At 47.1% G+C, this 25,448-nt stretch overlaps 1 protein-coding gene across 1 annotated transcript in view; it reads right to left on the bottom strand.

Moving 5' to 3' along the window:
- ttc39b (tetratricopeptide repeat domain 39B) overlaps positions 1 to 25,448 on the bottom strand; it is a 176,122-nt gene that overhangs the window by 110,653 nt on the left and 40,021 nt on the right. Inside the window, exon 2 of the mRNA XM_085982654.1 lies at positions 14,249 to 14,283. Within this exon, the coding sequence (XP_085838780.1) occupies positions 14,249 to 14,283 (35 nt within the window). The remainder of the gene's footprint in view (positions 1 to 14,248; positions 14,284 to 25,448) is intronic.

Below are 25,448 nucleotides of genomic sequence, written 5' to 3'. Positions count from 1 at the left end.
TTTAACCCTGAAAAGTGTGAGGTGATGCATTTTGGACGGACTAACAAGGCAAGGGAATACACAATGAATGGTAAGACCCTAGGAAAGACAGAGGATCAGAGGGTCCTTGGTGTGCATGTACATAGATCCCTGAAGGCAGCAGAACAGGTGGATAAGGTGGTTAAAAAGGCATATGGGATACTTATATTCTATGCCTCGGCTAATGAAGGCAAGAGCAGGGAGGTTATGATGGAGCTGTACAAAACGCTGGTTAGGCCACAGCTGCAGTACTGTGTGCAGTTCTGGTCGCCACACTATAGGAAGGATGTGATTGCTTTGGAGAGGGTGCAGAGGAGATTTACCAGGATGTTACCTGGGCTGGAGCGCTTCAGCTATGAAGAAAGACTGGACAGGCTGGGGTTGTTTTCCTTGGAGCAGAGAAGGCTGAGGGGGGACCTGATTGAGGTGTACAAAATTATGAGGGGCATTGATAGGGTAGATAGAAAGGAACTTTTCCCCTTAGTAGAGGGGTCAATAACAAGGGGGCATAGATTCAAGGTAAGGGGCAGGAGGTTTAGAGGGGATTTGAGGAAGAACTTTTTCGCCCAGAGGGTGGTTGGAATCTGGAACTCACTGCCTGAAAGGGTGGTAGAGGCAGGAACCCTCACAACATTCAAGAAGGCTGAGGGGGGACCTGATTGAGGTGTACAAAATGATGAGGGGCATAGATAAGGTAGATAAAGAGGAACTTTTCCCCTTAGTAGGGGGGTCAATAACAAGGGGGCATAGATTCAGGGTAAGGGGCAGGAGATTTAGAGGGGATTTGAGGAGGAACTTTTTCACCCAGAGGGTGGTTGGAATCTGGAACTCACTGCCTGGGGGGGGGGGGGGGGTGGTGGGGGCGGGAACCCTCACAACATTCAAGAAGCATTTGGATGAGCACTTGAAATGCCATTGCATACAAGGCTATGGACCAAATGCTGGAAAATGGGATTAGATTAGACAGGGCTTGATGGCCGGCGCAGATGCGATGGGCCGAAGGGCCTCTTTCTGTGCTGTATGACTCTATGACAACGAATAATCACACATTAATACTGACAAACAGCAAGTTAAAGGTATGGTATCAAGGAGTCTCATGAGCAGGAGAGGGTTTTGTTAAGAAAGGCAGTGCAGGATATTGTTGCATTACATCTGTAAATAACAGCTCGAGCCCTGTCATGTCAATCGCAGATAAGGCCGTCTCTGACCACTTCCTTATATTGCTCTCCACCCACATCCCCCTTCCTGCCCCCAACCCTACTTCCTTCTGCGTTTGCCCCTAGAAAAAAAACTCTCCCCTCTCTTACAACTGCACTTACGAAATCCCAACTGTCCAGCCTTTGGCCCTCCATTCACCACAATATTTCTGCAGCTACCGATCTGCTCAACCGCACCCTCACCACCACTTTAGATGCCCTAGTCCCTATTAAAACAGCTACTCTCTCTCACCCTGGCCGTTCCCCCTGGTACGGCTCTCATCTCCTCTCCCTCAAGTCCAAGGGACGCAGACTTGATCGGATATGGCGGGAAACTGCTTTAGCCATTCACCGCCAGATCTGGCTACACCACATAAAGCATTATCGGGTCCTGCTCTCGTCTGCCAAAATTTCTCACTATTCCAGAATCATTCTGGAATGTAAAGATAAACCCCGGCTTCTATTCTCTACTGCTAACCGTCTTCTTAAACCCCTCTCCCCCGTCTCCTCCACCCTCACCTCTGACAACAAGTGTGAGGAGCTCATGGACTTCTTTGGTCGCTAAGATTGAGACCATCCGTTCAGCTGCCTCTGCCACTTCCCTTAGTTCACCAGGCCAAACTTCCTTAAGGTTCCCCCCCCGCCCCGCCCTAGCCCTGAACTCACATCTTTTTCCAGTTTCTCTCTGATCTCCCCTCCTGACCTCTTCGCACTCATCTTGTCCATGAGACCCACTTCCTGCTCCCTTGACCCTATTCCCATCAAACCGCTGACCACCCAACTTCCTTTTCTGGCTCCCATGTTAGCTGACATTGTTAATGGTTCTCTCTCCTCAGGTATTGTCCCAATTCTCCTTCAAATCTGCTGTCATCACCCCTCTCCTCGAAAAACCAACCCTTACAAACTACCCACTCCTTTTCCAACCTCCATTTCCTCTCCAAAGTCCTTGAATATGTTGTTGCCTCCCAAATCCGTGCCCATCTTTCCCGCAACTCCATGTTTGAATCCCTCCAATCAGGCTTGCAACCCTGCCACAGTACCAAAACAGCTCTCATCAAAGTCTCAAATGACATCCTTTGTGACTGTGACAAAGGTAAACTATCCCTCCTCGTCCCTCCTAACTTGTCTACAGCCTTGACACGGTTGACCACGCCATCCTCCTCCAACGCCTCTCCACCACTGTCCAGCTCGGTGGGATTGCACTCTCCTGGTTCTATTCTTATCTATCTAATTGTAGCTAGAGAATCACCTGCAATGGTTTCTCTTCCCGCTCCCATATCATTACCTCTGGTGTCCCCCAAGGATCTATTTCTCATCTACATGCTGCCCTTGGCGACATCATCCGTAAACACAGCATCAGTTTCCACATGTACGCTGATGACACCCAGCTCTACCTCACTGCCACTTCTCTCGACCCCTCCACGGTCTCTCAATTGTCTGACTGCTTGTCTGACATCCAGTTCTGGATGAGCAGAAATTTTCTCCAATTAAATATTGGGAAGACTGAAGCCATTGTTTTTGGTTCCCACCACAAACTCTGTTCCTTAGGCACTGATTCCATCCCTCTCCCTAACAGCTGTCTGACGCTGAACCACACTGTTCACAATCTTGGTGTCATATTGAACCCGAAATGAGCCCCCGACCACACATCCGCAGCATAACTAAGACCGCCTATTTCCACCTCGATAACATCACCCGTCTCCGCCCTTGCCTCAGTTCATCTGCTGCCGAAACCCTCATCCATGTCTTTGTTACCTCTAGACTTGCCTATTCCAATACACTCCTGGCTGGCCTCCCACATTCTACCCTGTGTAAATTTGAGGTCATCCAAAACTCTGCTGCCCATGTCCTACCTCACACCAAGTCCCGTTCACCTATCACCCGTGTGCTCGCTGACCTACACTGGCTCTCGGTTAAGCAATGCCTTAATTTCATAATTCTCATCCTTGTTTTCAAATCCCTCCATGGCCTCGCCCCTCCCTATCTCTGTAATCTCCACCACCCGCCCCCCAGCCCCAAGATATCTGCGCTCCTCTAATTCTGCCCTCAAGCAGCCCTGATTATAATCACTCAACCATTGGTGGCCATGCCTTCTGTTGCCTAGACCCTAATCTCTGGAATTCCCTCCCTAAACCTCTCCGCCTCTAAACCTTTATTTTCTCCTTCAAGATGCTCCTTAAAGCTACCTCTTTGACCAAGCTTTTGGTCATCTGCCCTAATTTTTCCTTATGTGGCCCGGTGTCAATTTTTTCTCGGTTTATAACACTCCTGTGCAGCGCCTTGGGACGTTTTCCTCCGTTAAAGGCGCTCTATAAATACAAGTTGTTGCTGTACATTACAACAGCGCCTACACTCAAAAGTACTTCATTGGCTGTAAAGCTCTTCGGAACGTCCTGAGGTCATGAAAGGTGCTATATAAATGCAAGAGCTTTCCCAGCCATTACTCTGGTACACGTTACTATGACATGGAGCAAATGAACCATATGAAAATGATGGACAGGAAAAGACCACCCGGAGCCATGTAATCTCCTGGGAGACGCAAAATAAGATAAAATCCCAGGGGAAAAAATTCCACGCCAAGCCTGTTAGGTGACCAAAACTAGCCCAGGAATCACAAGGAATGATTACAGACTGGATGGTACAGCCTAGACTGAAAGATTCGGTTGACCCTTCCTTTGCACTGATGACAGTTCAGATCCAGACCAGGTACAGTATATTCATCTGTTCCAGTATCTAGTCCTTTCTTATTTATCTTTTTTCCTTCAAACTTCCAAATGCGAAGCAGTTTTAAAGAAAACAATGTGAATTCGCACTCCTGAAAGTCTGCCAGGGCTGCCTTTTTCATGGTGAATGGGTTGGGAGAAATGGAGCTATGCCCTCCCATCAAGCTGCAATTTACCACCATTTCCCAGGCAGCTCACTGTGAAAGTCCAGCCATGATAGGCCAACCATCACGACTGCCACGTTCTCAGATCTAGACACAGCGACCCAACTGGGTAACGGAAGCTCTAGTGTAAGCCTTCCCAGGCGTTGATCCCACTGCTAAATTCGTGGGGACTATTTTTAGGCATCCTGGATGGATGTCGGAGTATGGTAATTGTAGTGTATGTAACTGTTCTACCTTTAAGAGAACTATTGTATGTAACCGTCCACCTTTAAGAGAACTATTTTAGGTGTGGCACTACTTTATCCTGGCTGCTGTATACTGTAATACCGACGGTGACCACACCGGTATATAAGTGCTGTGCCAGAATTTATTGGGCAGATTCGCCCTGACCTTCGAATAGTAAAGTCCTGTTTAAGTTACTCTTGTAGTCTATGTATTACTTCGCTATACAACCCACAGACTTTACAGTGGCGACGAGTTCGATCTTACCCTGCGGCAACAATACTTCTGAAGAAGTAAACGAGCGTCGAGAAGAGGCACCCGCCCTCGTCGTTTTGCTGAGAGAAAACTCGAGTCTGCAGACCAAGAAAGGAGGAAGATTTCAAACACGAACTCTTCCATCAGCAACAGGCACGGATTGTCCCTTCTGCCACGGTGGTGAGTGAGCCGATCAACACGAGAAGCAAGTCGGCCACGGTGAATGTGAGTAAAGGGAAAATAGAAACAAATAAACGGAGGATAAGGGCGGTGCACTCGACCACGGTCGAGGGGGAAAGGAGCCGGACAGAAGTCGGGCCCAGAGGCGCTGAGACTGGGGTAGCGTGGAGCAGAAGCCGCGGTACAAGCGGGCTGGGGAGCGTCGTGCGACGACTAGACCGCGACGGCGAAAAAGGCCGGACAAATACCGCGACCACGAGGCGCTGCGACCGGGATCGTAAGGCGCGGGAAGATATAAACATAAATAAGCCACGGAGAACTCAGCCGCAGCCGGGGAGGAAAGCACCGGACTGCGAGAGGGCTGGGAGGCGCGATTGGAGCGAAAAAGGCCGGGCACCTACCGAGGCCGCGAGGCGCTGCGACCGGGATCATAAGGCGCGGAGGCAATAAATAAATAAATAACTAAATAACCCGCGAAGAATCAGCCGCAGCCGGGGAGGAAAGGACCGGACTGCGGGAGGTCTGGGAGAGGCGTTTAAAGCCGCTGAGGGAGAGCCGCGCGAGCGGGAGAGACAGAGCCCGAGAGAGAGCGAGCGAGAGCCGAGCGAGCGGGAGAGACAGAGCCCGAGAGAGAGAGAGCGAGAGCCGAGCGAGCGGGAGAGACAGAGCCCGAGAGAGAGCGAGCGAGAGCCGCGCGAGCGGGAGAGACAGAGCCCGAGAGAGAGACCGAGCGAGGTTCCGGCCAGCGGCTTGCAGCAGCTGCCGTGAAGGACCAGGAGCTGGATCTGTCCGACGCCAACTGGTTGTCCCCAGCGCCGGTTGCCCCTGCCGAAAAGAAGGGGGGGGTGGAAACAAGGAACGCGATCGGCTTTTCTAGCGCGCGCTTCAGAATAAACTGAAGCCGGCGCACAGGCTACAAACCCCGTAAACCAGCGGTCGTCGCCCGAGGGCAAAGCTTACCCCTCCCACCAGAGGAAGAAGTCAGGAGCGGGAAACCGCCATTTTGCCAGTAGGGGGGAAGAAGACAAGCGCGGGAAACCGCCATTTTGCCAGTAGGCGGGGAAGAAGACAAGCGCGGGAAACCGCCATTTTTGGAAAAAAAAAAGAAAAAGTTAAAAAGTTAAAGAGAAATCCTGTTGTTTCGCAGAAAGATAGTGGGAGATAGTGAAGATGCCCAAGCATGGTAACATCAACAACTTCGATGCCGAGGTGGAAGATTGGGCCACGTACGTAGAACGTATCGAGATATATTGTGAGACCAATAAAATAGAAGATGATGATAAAGCTATAACCTTGCTAAACTCGATGGGCGCGAAGACATACGGGTTATTGAAGCATCTTCTATCACCAGCTAAACCGGCGGATTAGACTTTCGATAATATTGTTGCTGTTCTGAAGGATCACTTGAACCCCACACCGCTGATGTTGGCGGAACGATTCAAATTTTATGCGAGAACGCAACGGAAAGAGGAAAGCAACGCGGAATACTTGGTCGAACTGCGTAGATTAGCGAAATACTGCCAGTTTGGAGGAAATCTGACAGAGGCATTGCGAGACAAGTTCGTGTGCGGGTTGTCGAAGGAAGGAACGCAAAAGCGACTGCTTGAAGAGAACGACCTTACACTTGAGAGGGCTGTTCTTATTGCAGCATCACACGAAGCCGCAGCGAAAGGAACTGCGGAAATGCAGCTAAAGGCAGCGGTACTCAGTGTGGATCAAATTACTCCGGGTATAACGAAATGTTATCGTTGTGGGAAGACAACACACGATCAGAACCAATGCTGGTTTAAAAACCAGGAATGTAGAAAATGTGGCAAACTGGGTCACATAGCTAAAGTATGCCGGTCAGGGAAGAAGACCAACCAAAGAAAACCATCACAGGAAAAGTACAACAAAGTACACAAGGTGGCTGAGAAGAGTTCAGATGAACCGAATTCGGATTCAGACCCAAACGGCCAGGAACTGGGTAGTCTGAGAATTCACAATGTGAGTAAGGAAGCTGACCTACAAACTATCTGGGTCATGCTAAAAATAGCCGGAGTCCAAGTGAGAATGGAATTGGACACTGGATCAGCCCTATCAGTCATAAATCGAAGGGATTACAACCGGCTATTCTCACATATACCCTTGAGAGATACCAAGTTCGTATTGCAGACATACATGGGGCATAAAGTATACCCCATGGGAAAGATAAGAGTCAAGGTGAGAGACAGGGGCAAAGAACACCCAGGAATGGACTTATATGTACTACCTGAGGGAGGACCACCACTTCTAGGACGGGAGTGGATCAAGAAAATAGACATGGAATGGCACTACCTAAAAGCAATAACGAGTGAGGACTCGGTGCGGACAATCAGCTCAGACTCAAACGGATGACGATAAGTCCAGCCCAAGTATGAAAGACAAGGCTAAAATGGACTTGCTGACTAAGGTTGGAAAAACGAAGGCGTGCATAAAGGCTTATGCGCCAGAGGAGAACAAAGTTTCAGAACAGAACTCCACTGAACAACAACAACATAGTTTGACAGAGAATTCTGAGTCTGTTCAGTTTACAGACATATACATTACTGAGGAACACCGAGCTCGAACTCAAACTTATTTCAAATTACGACAGCAATTAAGAGCAATTGAGTTGCCGTCTCGAACAAGAGATGAAAGCAATGAAAAAGTTCTATGACACCGAATGGGAGAATCTGGAAAGACAACAGAAGCAGCTGAGGGAGAAAAGGGAGCAGGAGCACACAAACCGTCTGCGAGAGGAGGCCAAACGAATCAAAGCTGATTCGGTTTCTGAAGGTGCGTGCTCTAATCTGGTGGAACAAGATGTGCAGCAACTGAAGGCGCTTGTTAGCAGGTTGCAGGCAGAAAAGGCTGATTTGGTTGCCATGAATTCCGAGCTCCTACTGAAGTCGGGTGCAGCATCACCGGACGATGCAATTGTGGAAATTCGAATGGTGGGGGCTGCGGATGATGGCGAAGTAGAAACAGCAAAGGAGCCCCAGGGCAAGTTTATAAACAGCCCTGCAGCTAATGGGAAATGGATGATGGCAGAAGAGTTAACAGTCAGCCAACTTCTTCATATGCTGAGGGACAAGACCCTGAAATGGGAAAAACTTGAACACGAGCCTCAATCTTCAAAGAAAAGGGGTTCGGAACTCTCAAAAGGTTATTGAAATAGCTGAGGTGGCAACACAGACTGAGAAGACTGCAGCAGAGCCGCTCTTGGATGCCGAAAGTACGCTGCCTCACGTCAATGCAGAACAACAGAATGCTGAAACAGCTACTTCAGTAGAGGGATTGAATGGTCCGATCAATCAATCTCCGAATGAAGTTGAAGTATTGAAATCACAAATGAGGTCATTAGTAAAAGACTTGCAGGAAGCCCAGAAAAAGCGGGATGAAGCTGAACGCACGATGAAGTCTCTTCAGGACAGATGTCGGGATTTAGAACAAAAGTCGGCTAACGTTCAGCTGGGCAAGGAGGAAATAGAAGACCCTCCTGCTGGCTTAGCTCAGGACGACACCGAATATTACCATGACCTGTTGAGCGACACCGAATATTACGAGGACCTGTTCTGCCCAGCTTGTGATGAAAACTCCCAAAGTGCAGAAACCTTGATGAATCACAAAAAGTCTAAGGAACATCAGGAGATGGTGGCGCTACTACGGGAGGAACTGTGCAGGCAGCTGGCAGCTGACAATGGAGCCCCGAGAGTCTCCAAGAAGCAGAAAAGGAAAAGACGAAGCAGAAGATGATAACCATCTGAACCACAGAAAAGGAAAAGACGAAGCAGAAGATGATGATCATCTGGACCATCATCATCACTGTTAGATCACGCACGGGGTCCCTGCGAACGGAGCCAAATCAGTTTGGAAGTAGAAACTTCCCAAGGTACTCAAGTTTTACAAGCCAACAATGCTGGTTCAGAAGGACGGAAGTTCAAGCTGTTAAGTCCAGTGAAGGACTATTGGATGAGTCACTCCAGCAACGTGAACCGACTACACCACGGGGAACTGCTGCACCACTGAGGCGTTGTCAGGACCGAGTCAAGAAGCACGGAAGGCGCATCCACCGAGATTGAATCTGTGAACTGTTTCCCGCAGAGACTAAATCTATGAACTGTTTCCCGCAGAGACTGAATCTGTGAACTGTTTCCGCAGAGATTACATCGGTGAACTGTTTTAACATAAAGTTGGATATATGTTAGGAGGTTATGTTTAATGGGGAATAAGTATGTTGTAAGCTAAAAAGGGAGGATTGTAGTGTATGTAACTGTTCTACCTTTAAGAGAACTATTGTATGTAACCGTCCACCTTTAAGAGAACTATTTTAGGTGTGGCACTACTTTATCCTGGCTGCTGTATACTGTAATACCGACGGTGACCACACCGGTATATAAGTGCTGTGGCAGAATTTATTGGGCAGATTCGCCCTGACCTTCAAATAGTAAAGTCCTGTTTAAGTTACTCTTGTAGTCTGTGTATTACTTCGCTATACAACCCACAGACTTTACAGTAATGAGGGGCCTGACACCCATTGAAGGACCCCTCTACAAAACGTGCTCCCGATGAGCAGGGCAGGAGACGGGACGAACCTGCTTCGCTCAGGATTCTTCAGCACATGCACCTGTGGCCATCAACTAAAAGTAAAAGAGGTTTGGATCAGGCAATGGGGAGTGCTCCCCCGACAGTCCTGACGATCGCCCTCCCCTTTGTCCGATCCAAACCGCCCCTCCCAGAACTTACCCGAGAGCCATTGTCGACGATCCAACATTCATTTTTCTCATGGAGCGAGCCGCCTGTGGAGGTGCCCAAACTAGTTTCTACCCCTTCAACTACTGGCAGTGCACTTTATACAACACCTATATACACAATATTTTACATACTATATATACACACCCACACATAACTTGGTTTCTCAAGAAAAGATCCAATTTTCTATAGTATATATAAACACAGCTTGAAAAGCATGTAGCAATAGCCAGTTTTAATTAACACAAAATAAGTTAAAATACAAACAGTAAATCTCAGAAAAACATGGGGAGTGAATTCTCCTCCTCAAGGCTGTTGATATTCTAGAAACTGACTAATCTGGACATTCGACATCTGTCCATTTTTCAAAAGCCAAATAAACGGATTTCATCAGTACAGGGATAAGGCAGCTAAAGAATACTTTTCCAAATCTAAGCAATCAGTGCTGCAGTTTGAACCATTACACAATGAAAGCATTGCAAGCTCAATTAATGCTAATTTAGTCAGATGCTACAGAGCAGAGAAAACACAGAGATAAATATGGATTCTAAGCTGTAATAGCAACACCAACAGGACCAAGTAAGTTTCAGCAAGATGTCCGTGGTTTCCCTACTGTGTTATGATCTGTGGAGATATTTACCGATGCGACTCTAAACCAGGCTCTTAATGTCCAATACAAGTTAAAAGGAACAGAAATTTCAGTTATTCACTTCAGTATGTTTACTCATTAATGCAGGTTAATAAAGCCTTTAAAGAAAAAGCAAACCAAGCACTGAGTTTTATTTCTAGAGGGATAGAATTGAAAAGCACAGAAGTTATGTTAAACTTGTACAGAACCTTGGTTAGACCACGCATGGAGTACTGTGAACAGTTGTGGTCGCCATAGTATAAAAAGGATACAGAGGCATTGGAGAAGGTGGAAAAAAGATTTACAAGGAGGATACCAGAACTGAGAGGTTATAACTATCAGGAAAGGCTTAACAAGCCGAGACTCTTTTCTCTAGAAAAAGAGAAGGCTGAGAGGTGACCTAATTGAGGGCTTTAAAATGATAAAGGGGTTCGATAGGGTAGACACAGAGATGATGTTTCCACTTGTAGGAGATTCAAAAATTAGGGGGGCATAAATATAAGCCAGTCACTAATAAATCCAATAATGAATTCGGGAGAAACTTCTTTATCCAAAGCGTGGCAAGAATGTGGAATGCGCTACCACAGGGAGTGGTTGAGGCGAATAGCAGAGATGCATTTAAGGGGAGGCTAGATAGGCACACGAGGGAGAAAGGAATAGAAGGATATGTTGATGGGGTTAGATGAATGGGGGAGGGGGCAGAAAAAGGAGGTTCATGTGGAGCATATACACAGGCATAGGCAAGTTGAGTTGAATGGCCTGTTTCTGTGCTGGAGACTCGATGTAACTCATCTCTGCAGTTTGGGATTGGCAGTCGGCTATTTGAGTTTCACAATCTGAAAATTCAGTTATTTGTGAAGCTAACTCCCCGAGGTCGTAAAGGGCGCTACAGAAATACAAGTCTTCCTTCACTTTCTCTCCAGGCCTTAGCATTCAAACAGAGTCAATTACTGCTGTAAGGAGGGATGATATATTAACGGGTTCCTCTAATGAGGCCATATGGGTAGAACTTAAAAACAAAAAGGGGGCAAGCACTTTGCTGGGAGTGTACTATAGGCCCCCAAACAGTCAGGGGGAGAGAGAGGAACAGATATGTAGGCAAATCTCAGAGAAGTGCGAAAATAATAGGGTAATAATAGTGGGGGATTTCAACTTCCCCAATATAAATTGGGATAGTCAGAGTGTGAAAGGCTGAGAGGGTGCAGAATTCTTAAAATGCCTCCAGGAGAGCTTTTTGAGCCAACATGTAGAAAGTCCTACAAGAGAGGGGGCGGTACTGGACCTAATTCTAGGGAATGTAGCCGGGCAAGTGGTGGAAGTGTCAGTAGGAGAGCATTTTGGCGACAGTGACCATCATTCGGTGAGATTTAAGGTGGTCATGGAAAAAGACAAAGACGGCCCGGAAATAAGGGTTCTAAATTGGGGAAGGCCGATTTTAATATGATAAGGCAGGATCTGGCCAAAGTGGACTGGGAGCAGCTACTTATAGGAAAATCCACATCAAAACAGTGGGAGACTTTCAGAAGGGAAATAGAGAGAGTACAACGCCAACATGTTCCTGTAAAGGTCAAGGGTGGGACCAACAAGCAAAGGGAACCTTGGATGACAAGGGATATACAAAAATGCATTAGGAAAAAAAGGGGGGCTTTTGGCAGTTACAAAAGACTAAAGACGGAGGAAGCCTTAGAGGAGTATAAAAGGTGCAGGGGCATACTTAAAAAAGAAATTAGGAGGGCGAGGAGGGGCCATGAAATAACACTGGTGAGCAAAATAAAGGAAAATCCTAAGATGTTTTATAAGTATATTAAGGGCAAGAGGATAACCAGGGAAAGGGTAGGGCCCATTAGGGACCAAAGTGGCAATCTGTGTAGAGCCAGATGAGGTAGGCGGGGTTTTAAATGAATTTTTTGCATCTGTGTTCACTATGGAGAAAGACGATGTAGACATAGAAATCGGGCAAGGGGACTGTGACATACTTGAACATATTAGCATCGAGAGGGAGGAGGTACTAGCGGTTTTAGCAGGCCAAAAAGTGGATAAATCCCCAGGCCCGGACGAGATGTATCCCAGGCTGCTGTGGGAGGCAAAAGAGGAGATTGCAGGGGCTCTGACACAAATTTTCACAGGGGATGTACCAGAGGACTGGAGAACAGCTAACGTAGTACCATTATACAAGAAGGGTAGCAGGGATAAACCAGGGAATTACAGGCCAGTGAGCCTAACATCTGTGGTAGGGAAATTATTGGAAAAAATTCTGAGGGACAAAATTAGTCTCCACTTGGAGAGGCAAGGATTAATCAGGGATAGTCAGCATGGCTTTGTCAAGGGAAAATCATGTCTGACAAATCTGATTGAATTTTTCGAGGGGGTGACTAGGTGTGTGGATGAGGGAAATGCTGTGGATGTGGTTTACATGGACTTCAGTAAAGCTTTTGACAAAGTCCCGCATAGGAGACTGGTCAAGAAGGTAAGAGCCCATGGGATCCAGGGTGCCTTGGCGCGTTGGATCCTAAACTGGCTGAGTGGCAGGAGGCAGAGGGTGATGGTCGAAGGTTGCTTTTGTGACTGGAAGCCTGTGTCCAGTGGGGTACCTCAGGGATCGGTGCTGGGTCCCTTGCTGTTTGTGATCTACATAAATGATTTGGATGAGAATGATCAGTAAGTTCGCAGATGACACGAAAATTGGTGGGGTGGTAAATTGCGAGGAGGAAAGCCTCAGGCTACAGGACGATATAAACGGGTTGGTCAGATGGGCGGAAAGGTGGCAAATGGAATTTAACCCTGAAAAGTGCGAGGTGATGCATTTTGGACGGACAAAGGCGGCAAGGGAATACACAATGAGTGGTAGGACCCTAGGAAGTACAGAGGGTCAGCGGGACCTTGGTGTACATGTACATAGATCCCTGAAGGCAGCGGAACAAGTAGATAAGGTGGTTAAAAAGGCATATGGGATACTTGCCTTCATTAGCCGAGGCATAGAATATAAGAGCAGGGAGGTTATGATGGAGCTGTACAAAACGCTGGTGAGGCCACAGCTGGAGTACTGTGTGCAGTTCTGGTCGCCTCACTATAGGAAGGATGTGATTGCTTTGGAGAGGGTGCAGAGAAGATTCACCAGGATGTTACCTGGGATGGAGCGCCTCAGCTATGAAGAAAGACTAAACAGGCTGGGGTTGTTTTCCTTGGAGCAATGGCGGCTGAGGGGGGACCTGATTGAAGTGTACAAAATGATGAGGGGCATAGATAAGGTAGATAAAGAGGAACTTTTCCCCTTAGTAGGGGGGGTCAATAACAAGGGGGCATAGATTCAGGGTAAGGGGCAGGAGATTTAGAGGGGATTTGAGGAGGAACTTTTTCACCCAGAGGGTGGTTGGAATCTGGAACTCACTGCCTGGGGGGGGGGGGGGTGGTGGGGGCGGGAACCCTCACAACATTCAAGAAGCATTTGGATGAGCACTTGAAATGCCATTGCATACAAGGCTATGGACCAAATGCTGGAAAATGGGATTAGACTGGACAGGGATTGATGGACGGCGCAGACACGATGGGCCGAAGGGCCTCTTTCTGTGCTGTAAAACTCTATGACTCTATGACTGAGATACCAACCACCCAGACCAGAAAGGCTCTGGTATACATAAGAAAAGCCAAGTTGAATAAAAAGTGGGATTGTTCCAGCATGGAGTCATCTGACAGAGACATTTGAGTGAGAAGCACTTGGCCATAGAATAAAACTCCACAAGGCAGTGCGACTAACACTAAGAGTAAAGGATGTTTCACGTATTGATTTATGAAGTAGAAGGTTTTTTTCTTAAATTAAAATGGGCATCATCACCTTTGTCATTACTAAGATAGTACTGACAAACACGCAGCACATTAAAGTGACTTGTAATGCCCAGCATGCAAACAGAGGTCGGCCATTCCATGTTTTTCTCCCCTGTCAAAATACTGATGGATCGCTTTTAATACTTGGGACGATCTACAATTAATAAGAGTGCAATATGGAAAAACACCAGAAGCAGTGCTGAAGTAGCTTTCAAATAACCTTGTATGGTTTTGCCCCCACATATATGCAAGGTATTAGAAAACTTAATACAGTAAAATTGTACTTACGCTGGGATGTTTTCATAGGCATCTTCAAATTGGTCCTGTAAAACAAACAAAGTATAATGATGTCTCTTTACTGGTTGATGAAGATAAGGAAAGTGATAAACTATGTGAATTATAATCTTCAACTTTCCAATGGAGGGGAAAAAAAGTATCAGGACAGCTTTACTTCTGGATTTAATCTGTAAATTGCTGCACTCCACAGATTAAACCACAGAGCAAAGGTTAAACTTGTTCCCTCCCTGAGGGAAGGGAAAAAAGGCTTACTGCACAAATCATGCTGTAACTGTGAGAGATAAATTGCTGCAATTGGCATGACTTCACAAATTTTAATCTTGACGTGGTTCAAGAACAGTGAAGATTTTTTTTTAAGATTACTGCAGAATAAGGAATGATGCGGTATTTTAGATTAGACAAAGAAAACCAACATAATTCAAAAAGCCAGTAGATATTCATCATGTTCTTGCAATTCTATGTGATCCTTGCTCCTGGTGGCATCATGAATATCACAGGCATTTTTGCTAACAAAATCCACACGAGACTACAAAATAAGGAGTGACGCGGTGGTCAAAAAAATTAATCCCGGGGGGAAAAGGGGAGAAAGGGAAAGGAAGGAAAGATGGAATTTGTTATGATGCCGCAATTGTTGATAAAATTAAGGGTCACGGTATTAATGGAAGTGTGGTAACATGGATAGCAAGATTCTTACAGGACAGAAAGCAAAGAGTAGTGATTACATCCCTCCAATCAGAATAACGTGCCTTAAACAGTGGAGACTCCCGGACTCAATGTTGGGACAATTGCTCTTAATAAATATCATCTGTACTTGGATATAGAGGGTACAATATCAAAATCTGCAGACTACACAATAGGGGAGCAAGGTTAATGTTAAAGTAACATTCACACCACACAAGTGCTGGGCAATGACCATCTCCAACAAGAGAAAATCTAACCACCTCCCCATGACATTCAATAGCATTACCATCGCCAAATCCCCCACTATCAACATTCTGGGGGTCACCACTGACCAGAAACTTAACTGGACCAGCCACATAAATACTATGGCCCAGAAATTCGGGTCCCAACGTGTGAGTACGGACGGAGTACTCACGCGTGGACCCGATGGAAGTGCCGGAATTTTGCATGCACTACGCATGCGCGGGAAACCGGCACTTCTGATCCTCTGAACCAAGGGGTTCAGAGGTCGAACGCGTGCGCGCGGGAGTCCGCGCGCGCGCGTTGAACTTCCTTTTTTTTTTCAGGTTTTAACGTGCGGGTAAGTCTGTACATTTTAGAAATGTAAAAAGCAGCCGTAAGGACTTCATTTTCAAAGGTAAGTGGTCAATTATTTAAAATTAAAACATTTTTTCCCACAGGTTTTTTACTTTTAAATACTTTAAAGCAAGGTAAGTTTATTTTTAGCCCCGTTTTTTTATAAAATTATTTTATTCAAAAATTTAAATTTTTGTTTAAAATAGTTATTTAATGTCATTTATAGTTTATTTACAAAGTGTGATTTTTTTTAAAATTTATTTGAAGGTAAAGTACAGTTTTATAGCCTCAGCATTTAGACGTTTTGACAGGTCTATCTGTCAAGACTTATGAATGGAGCATTCCCTGCTCCGATTGGCTGCCTGTTGCTCACGTGATCCCAGGGGACGCTTCGCACAAACTACGCCTCTGGGACACGCCAGCATAGCGCGCCGGCCTCTGGGACAGGCCTCGGAGAGGAACTCCACGCAGGCCAAGAGGTCAACTGCCGGCGCGCTAGGTAAGTGTAGGTCGGGGGCTTGCACCCGCGGGAAGCCCCCGACCCGAATTTCTGGGCCAATGGCTATAAGAGCAGGTCAGAGGCTGGGTATTCTGTGGCAAGTGACTCACGTCCTGATTCCCCAAAGCCTTTCCACCAACTACAAGGCACAAGTCTGGATTGTGATGGAATACTTGCCTGGATGAGTGCAGCTCCAACAACACTCAAGAAGCTCAACACCATCCAGGACAAAGCAGCCCACTTGATTGGCACCCCATCCACCACCTTAAACATTCACTCCCTCCACCACCGGCGCACCATGGCTGCAGTGTGTACCATCTCCAAGATGCACTGCAGCAACTCGCCAAGGCTTCTTCAACAGCACCTCCCTAGAAGGGAACACCACTACCTCAAGTTCCCCATTAAGGCACACACCATCCTAACTTGGAAGTATATCGCCCTTCCTTCATCGTTACTGGGTCAAAATCCTGGAACTCCCTTGTTAGATCCGTGGTTCAGTGGATAAATAATTACACGGATGCTGTACATAAACAAATAACAGGTCTTTACTGGAGGAGGGTCATCTCTGGACTGGGGTACAGGGGCATGTGCACAGCTTATATACCGGTGTGGTCACTGCTGGTACTACAGTATACAGGGGCTGTAAAAAGTAGTTCTGACTTAAAGCACATACACTACAATTCCTCCCTTTTTAGATTAATACCCCCTTAATATTCAAATAACAATTACATTTTTACATGTACATTCAATAACAAAAGTCCATTTATAGATTTGGTCTTTGGGGCGGCTTCCTGACCCTTTCGGGATAGCGCCTTTCTGGAGGTTCTTGTTCTTGGTGCAGAGGCGATTCTGACCCCTTTTCGTCGGGTAGTTCATCGGGTTCCACTGCTACTGGGTCTGAAGTAGGTGCTACCGGTATGTCGGGTTCATCCCCAGGTACTCGAGACATGGGGTTGACGCCTTCCTGTGACGCTAAGATCTGATCGACGTGGCGTCTCACAATGTTCTCCCCGACATCCACTGTGTACATTAATGGCCCCTGCCTTGTACATATCGTTCCGGGTTGCCACTTCTCTGTTCGATAGTCACGGGCCAAGACTGGTTGCCCTACATTGAAGCTCCTTGTCGACTTCTCGTTGATGTGCTGGAATTGTTTGTCCTCCACATTTCTTCACACATTTGGTCTGAGCAAGTCCAGACGAGATCTCAACCTTCGGTTAAAGAACATCATGGCCGGGGTCTGGTTGGTAACTGCATGTGTCGCGTTTCGGTAGGCTAATAAGAAATTGTCCATCTTATGCTGTAGTGGAATTTCCTCGTCGCACATGGCCTTTATCGCCTTCTTAAAGGTTTGTACGAACCTCTCAGCCAATCCATTGGTGGCTGGATGATACGGGGCAGATGTGTAATGCCTTACCCCATTCCTTTTCATGAATTTTTGGAACTCGTCGGACACAACTGTGGTCCATTATCAGAGCAGATCTGCTCTGGCAAACCGTTTCTGGCAAATATGGTCCGTAGGACTGCAATCGTTTTCTCTATTGTGGTTGAAGACATCTTTATCACCTCGGGCCACTTTGAATGAGCATCCACTGCTATTAAGAACATTGAGTCCATGAATGGACCAGCGAAATCAATGTGCACCCGTTGCCATGGAGAGGAGGGCCAATCCCATGGGTGTAGAGGGGCACGTGGTGGTGCATTTTGGACCTTCTGGCATCCTAAGCAGCTCTTAGTTAGGTCTTCGATTTGTTGATCGATTCCCGGCCACCACACATAAGCCCTAGCAAGGCTTTTCATTTTCACTCCCCCCAGATGACCTTCATGTAGCTCCTTTAGCACTCTCTCCCTTAACTTGGGTGGAATCACCACTCTTTCTTACCCCGTCGACGCTGCCCAGCTCTCTCTCTCTGCCGTCGGTCGGCTCCAGCCGCCGCTGCTGAGGAAGGGTCTGCTCTGGACCTGTCGTCGGTCTCTTACTGCTCGTTGTGGCTGGGGAACCAAGCCCGGCTCTCCACAGCCTCCCCAGCGAAGTTCGATCTCTGCCTGACTGCTGGGCGGTCGCTCGGGGTCGACGCCAGTGTTCCTGGACTCGACTATTTTTTTTTTATGTTGCAGGTAGATTCGCATCAACACTCGTCACCACTGTTAGATCCGTGGTTCAGTGGATAAATAATTACACGGATGCTGTACATAAACAAATAACAGGTCTTTACTGGAGGAGAGTCATCTCTAGACTGGGGTACAGAGGCATGCGCACAGCTTATATACCGGTGTGGTCACTGCCGGTACTACAGTATACAGGGGCTGTAAAAAGTAGTTCTGACTTAAAGCACATGCACTACATCCCTCTCTAACAGCACTGTGGGAGTACCCTCACCACACGGACTGCAGCAGTTTAAGGCTGCTCATCACCACCTTAAGGGCAATTAGGGTGGGCAATAAATGCTGGCCTTGCCAGCGACACCCACATCCCAGGAACGAATAAAAAAAGGACTGCAGGTGTCAGCTTGGCTCAGTGGTAGCACTCCCGTCTTTAAGTTAGAAGGTCGTGGTTCAGGCTCCCACCCCAAGACTTGAACATCGTCACAAAGGCCGTTTTTCAGTTAAGGCGTTAGTGTGAGACCCATCTGTCTGTTCAGGTGGATATAAAAGATCCCATGACAGTATTCAAAGAGGAGCTCTCAAAGTGCCCTGGGCAACTTTTAACCCTCAAAGAACACCAACAAAAGCGATTAACTGGTCACTTATCGCATTTGCCATTCATGGGACTTTGCTGTGCACAATTTGGTTGCCACATCGCAGCCATGCTTACATAGAAACATATAAGATAGGAGCAGGAGTAGGCCATTCGGCCCCTCGAGCCTGCTCCGCCATTTAATGAGATCATGGCTGATCATCCAAATTCAGTACCTGGTCCCTGCTTTCTCCCCATACCCCTTGGTCCTTTCAGCCTCAAGAAATATATCTAACTCCTTCTTGAATATATTTAATGAATTGGCCTCCACTGCCTTCTGTGGTAGAGAATTCTACAGGTTCACCACTCTCTGGGTGAAGAAATTCCTCCTCATCTCTGTCCTAAATGGCTTACCCCTTATCCTTCGACTGTGACCCCTGGTTCTGGATTGCCCCGACATCGGGAACATCCTTCCTGCATCTAGTCCCGTTAGAATTTTACAAGTTTCAATGAGATCCCCTCTCATTCTTCTAAACTCCAGCGAATTAAGCCAAATCGACCCAATCTCTCCTCATATGTCATTCCTGCCATCCCAGGTATCAGTCTGGTGAATCTTCGCTGCACTCCCTCCATGGCAAGAACATCCTTCCTCAGATAAGGTGACAAAAACTGCACACAATACTCAAGGTGTGGTCTTACCAAGGCCCTGTACAACTGCAGCAAGACATCCTTGCTCCTGTACTCGAATCCTCTTGCCACAAAGGCTAACATACCATTTGCCTTCTTCACCACCTGCTGCACCTGCATGCTTACCTTCAGCGACTGGTGCATAAGGACACCCAGGTCTCGTTGCACTTCCCTTTCTCCCAATCTATTGCCGTTCAGATAATAATCTGCCTTCCTGTTTTTGCCACCAAAGTGGATAACCTCGCATTTAACCACATTATACTGCATCTGCCATGCATCTGCCTAATCATCCAACCTGTCCAAATCATACTGGAGTTTCTCGGCATCCTCCTCACAGCACACACGCCCACCCAGCTTTGTGTCGTCTACAAACTTGGAGATATTACATCTAGTTCCCTCGTCTAGATCATCAATATACATTGCGAATAGCTGGGGTCCTAGCACCGATCCCTGCGATATCCCACTAGTCACTGCCTGCCACTCGGAGAAAGACCCGTTTATTCCAATTCTTTGCTTCCTGTCTGCCAACCAGTTCTCTATTCTAAGTCAGTACCTTAACCCCAATCCCATGTGCCTTAACTTTGCATGCTAATCTCTTATGCGGGACCTTATCGAAAACCTTCTGAAAGTCCAAATACACCACATCCACTGGTTCTCCCTTATCTATTCTACCAGTTACATCCTCTAAAAATTCCAGTAGATTAGTCAAGCATGATTTACCTTTTGTAAATCCATGTTGACTTTGTCTGATCCTGTCACTGTTTTCCAAGTGCTCTGCTATTACATCTTTTATAATGGACTCTAGCATTTTCCCCACTACCGATGTCAGGCTTGCCAGTCTATAATTCCCCGTTTTCTCTCTACCACCTTTTTTAAAATAGTGGGGTTACATTAGCTACCCTCCAATCCATGGGTACTGTTCCAGATTCCATCGAGTGTTGGACGATGACCAGCAGTGCATCTACTATTTCTAGGGCCACTTCCTTAAGTACCCTAGGATGTAGAGTATCAGGCCCTGGAGATTTATCGGCCTTCAATCACATCAATTTCCCCAACACCATTTCCCTACAAATACTGATTTCTTTCAGTTCCTCCCTCTCATTAGACCCTATGTTCCCCGACATCTCTGGGACGTTATTTGTGTCCTCCTTTGTGAAGACAGAACCAAAGTATGTACTTAATTGGTCTGCCATTTCTTTGTTCCCCATTATAAATTCCCCTGATTCTGACTGCAAGGGACCTATGCTTGACTTCACCAATCTTTTTCTCTTCACATATCTAGAGAAGCTTTTACAATCAGTTTTTATGTTCCCTGAAAGCTTACTCTCATACTCTATTTCCCCCCTCTTAATGAATCCTTTTATCCTCCTTTGCTGAATCCTAAACTGCTTCCAATCCTCAGGTTTGTTGCTTTTTCTGACCAATTTATATGTCCTCTCCTTGGATCTTATGCTATCCCTAATTTCCCTTGTTAGCCATGGCTGAGTCACCTTTTTTGTTTTATTTTTATGCCAAACAGGGATGAACAAATTCTGTAGTTCATCCATGTGACCTTTAAATGTTTGCCATTGCCTATCCACCATCAACCCTAACGTTCCCCAATCCATCCTAGCCAACTCGCGCCTCATACAATTGTAGTTTCCTTTATTTAAATTCAGGACCCTAGTCTCTGATTCAAATACTTCACTCTCCATCTTAATGACGAATTCTATCATATTATGATCGCTCCGACCCAAGGGGCCTCGCACAACAAGGTTGCTAATTAATTCTTTCTCATTACATAATACCTAGTCTAAGATGGCCTGATCTTTAGTTGGTTCCTCGACATATTGGTCCAGGAAACCATCCCGTATACATTCTAGGAATTCCGCCTCCACAGTATTGTTACTAATTTGGTTAGCCCAATCTATATGTAGATTAAAGTCACCCATGATAACTGCTGTGCCCTTATTGCACACGTCTCTAATTTCCCATTTAATGCCATTCCCAACATTACTGTTTGGGGGTCTGTATACAACTCCCACTAACGTTTTCTGCCCCTTGGTATTTCTCAGCTCTACCCATACCAATTCCACATCATCAGAGCGAATATCCTTCCTTACTATTGTGTTAATCTCCTCTTTAACCAGCAATGCTGCCCCACCTCCTTTTCCTTTTTGCCTGTCTTTCCTGAATATTGAATACCCCTGGATGTTGAATTCCCAGCCTTGGAGCCATGTCTCCGTAATCCCAATTATATCATATCCGTTTACATCTATTTGCGCAGCTAATTCATCCACCTTATTACGAATGTTCCTCGCATTAAGACACACAGCCTTCAGGCTTGTTTTTTTAACACTCTTACACCTTTTTGAATTATTATTTACTGTGTCCATGTTTGATTTACACCCTTGATTTCTCTGACTGCCACTTTTGCTTTTCTCCTTCCTGTCTTTTGCTTCTATCCTTGCTTCCCTTTCCTCTGTCTCCCTGCACAGGTTCCCAACCCCCTGCTATTTTAGTTTAAACCCTCCCCAACAGCACTAGCAAACACTCCCCCTAGGACAGGCCCAGGCGCAAACCATCCAGTTTGTACTGGTCCCACCTCCCCCAGAACCAGTTCCAATGTCCCAGGAATTTGAATCCCTCCCCCTTACACCATTCCTCGAACCACGTACTCATATGAAATATCCTTCTATTTCTATTCTGACTAGCACATGGCACTGGTAGCAATCCTGAGATTACCATCGTTGAGGTCCTATTTTTTAATTTACCTCCTAACTCCCTATATTCAGCTTTTAGGACCTCATCCCGGTTTTTACCTATATCGTTGGTGCCTATATGCACCACGACTCCTGGCTGTTCACCCTCCCCCTCCAGAATGCCCTGCAGCCGCTCCGAGACATCCTTGACCCTTGCACCAGGGAGGCAACATACCATCCTGGAGTCTCATTTGCGGCCACAGAAACGCCTATCTATTCCCCTTACAATAGAATCCCCCATCACTATAGCTCTCCCGCTCTTTTTCCTCCCATCCTGTGCAGCAGAACCACCCACGGTGACAGGAAGATGGTTGCCGCTGCCTTCCCCCAATAAGCCATCCTCCCCAACAATATCCAAAGCAGTATATCTCAGAGGGAGATGGCCACAGGGGACCCCTGCACTACCTGCCTGCGCCTACTACCCTGCCTGGCGGTGACCCATTCCCTTCCTGCCTGTGCAGCCTTTACCTGCGGTGTGATCAACTGATTAAACATGATATCCACGATGTCCTCAGCATCGCGAATGCGCCAGTATGTATCCATTTGCAGCTCCAGCGTCGCAGTGCAGTCTGCCAGTGGCTGCAGCTGGATACACTTCCCGCACACATGGTCGTCAGGGACACAGGAAGTGTCCCTGATTTCCCACATAGTGCAGGAGGAGCATGCCATGGGGCTGGGGCTGTGCGGTCATGACTTACCCTTCAATTAATATTTCAAACTAATTCATTGATTGTGAGGCACTTTGGGATGTCCTGAAGATGTGAAAAATTGCTGTATAAATGCAAGTTCTCCCTTCTTTAAGTGATGTCAGAAGGATAGAGGCATGTTATTAGATGGGGCAGATATCAGAGAAATTTAATGTCGACAAAAGTGAGATCATGTTTTAGGAGGAAGAGGAGAGGGGCCGATACACTAGGCGGTAAAACATTTGGGGGGGAAAATGCAGTTGCTTTGCGCCTCCCGTTACGTGGCACAAAGCAACAAGCGCCCGGGCGCAGCGCCGCCAACACCGCCCGCAAAATTCAGCAGGAGGTTAGTGGCGGCGGTAACCGTTAGCACCCCGCGGTGCTGTGCCGCCGGTGATGAAGTCATCGACGTGCGCAGCGTCCCGCTCGTGATCTTCGGTAGCGCTCCCTGACTTACCGCCGGATGCTATGTCCGACAGGGTCAGGGGGGGCCTACCTGCGGCCGAGGTGCCGGGCAGCGTTTTTGTTGCTGGTCACCGACCAGCACCTGCCTCCGTTGCCGTCCCCGGCCTCCTGAACAGCCCCCTGCAGAGTGCTGGCTGCGCTCCGTGAGCCCGGCACTTCTCTCGAGTACCGGGCTCTTTTGCCGGCACTCCGATCCCTGGGGGCCCAGCTGAGCCCCGGGTAATGCTGCACAAGGCCCCTCCTCTTTAAGAAGGGGAGGAAGGCCTGCCGTATCGCAGCACGTAGCGCCGCGATATTCCCTCGCAGCACCCCAAGAGGGATGCAGGGTGCTTCCAGTAGCGCCCCGCTTCCCTCTTGGGGCGCTACCGATGAATTTCGGCAGCGGGGGCACTACTTTTAAAAGTAGCGCCCCGGCAAAGTTAGCGCCCCCAAAGGGGCCGCGACTCAAATTTTCCCCCTTGAAAGAAGAGGAGCAGAGAAATTTAAGGGTTCAGATACGTAAATCCTTAAAAGTGGGAGGCTACGTTTACAAAGGTGTAAAAAAAAAGTATGGGATTCTAGGTTTTATAAATAGGGAAATACTAAAGTGAAAGAGGTAGTGCTAAACCTATAAAAATCATGAGTGGCACTACAGTTAGAATATTGTATCCACTTTGGGTGCCTTGCTTTAGGAAGGAAGTCAAGGCCATGGAGAGGGTGCAGAAGAGATTCCCCATGACGATATCAGACATGAAAGGCTTTAATTATTGTAATGTATGTACCTTTAAGGGAGAGAACTACTTTTTACAGCTCCTGTATACTGTAGTACCGGCAGTGACCACACCTGTATATAAACCCTGAGTAGTGATCTGTATAGTTAGTTCTAGAGTAACCCTCATTCAGTAAACACCTGTTGTACCGTTTCTCCTGCAGTCTGTGTCTTATTATACACAGACACAACAATTATGAGGAGAGATAAAGAAACTGGGGCTCTTTTTGGTAAAACAAAGTGGTGAGTCGATAATTAGAGAGCATAATGTCTTACTTTTGGCCTTGTTCATCACAATACTTCTGCAGCTGTCGACCTGCTGAATTCACTCTTTCAACTCCATCTTTGATACTCTTATCCCCAATAAAACCCTTACTCTCTTCCACCCTGGTCGTTCCCCCTGGTATAGCCCCCATCTTTTCTCCCTCAAGTCCAAGGGTACAGACTTGAACCTATCTGGCGCACAACTGGTTTAGCCAGCCAGTCAGACCTAGTTGGTCTACATCAATCACTATCAGGTCATGCTCTCCTCTGCTTAAACAGTTCACTACTCCAGGTTCACCCTAGAATGCAAAGATAGCCCCCGGCGTATTTTCTCCACTACCAACCATCTCTTTAAACCCCTCATTCCTGTCCCCTCCACCCTCACTTCCAACAAGTGCGAAGAGCTCATGGATATCTTGGTCCCCAAGACTGTGACCATGTGTTCAGTTGTCTCCGCCAAATTCCCCGTTCCCACTGAGCCAAACGTCCCCCAGGCTTCCCCAGCCCGAGCCCTGAACCCATGTCTTTCTCTAGTTTCTCTCCTAACCCCCTTCATGCCCGCTCCAAGCTCATCCTATCTATGATGCGCCTCCAACTCTCTCGATGCCATTCCCACTAAACTGCTGACCACACAACTTCCCTTCCCGGCCCGCATACTAACTGATATGTAAATGGTTCCCTCTCCTCAGGTACTGTCCCACTCCCTTTCAAAACTGCCTCATCACACCCTCCTCAAAAAAAACAATCAACCTCTCTGACCTTACAAACTACCACCATATCGCTAACCTCCCTTTCTCCTTCAAAGTCCTTTAATGTGCTGTGTCCATCTGTCCCGCAACGCCATGTTAGAAACTCCCTAAACCGGTTTCCGCCCCTGCCACAGCATTAAACATACCTATACAAAAAGAAAATACTGCAGATGCTGGAAATCTGAAATAAAAACAGAAAATGCTGGAGATACTCAGCAGGTCAGGCAGCATCCGTGAAGAGAGAAACAGAGTTAACGTTTCAGGTCTGGGGGAGGTCGGACCAGTACAAAACGGAGGGCTTGCACCTGGGCAGGACCGGGATCGATGTCCTAGGGGGAGTGTTTGCTAGTGCTCTTGGGGAGGGTTTAAACTAAAATGGCAGGGGGTTGGGAACCTGATTAGGGAGACAGAGGAAAGG

This window comes from Somniosus microcephalus, chromosome 1 (genome assembly GCF_052327205.1).
Source record: "Somniosus microcephalus isolate GS21.2 chromosome 1, FLI_Smic_1.0, whole genome shotgun sequence".
In the NCBI taxonomy this organism is placed as follows: Eukaryota; Metazoa; Chordata; class Chondrichthyes; order Squaliformes; family Somniosidae; genus Somniosus; species Somniosus microcephalus.
The sequence above is the reverse complement of the archived record's forward strand: the minus strand, read 5'-3'. Positions and strand labels throughout refer to the sequence as shown.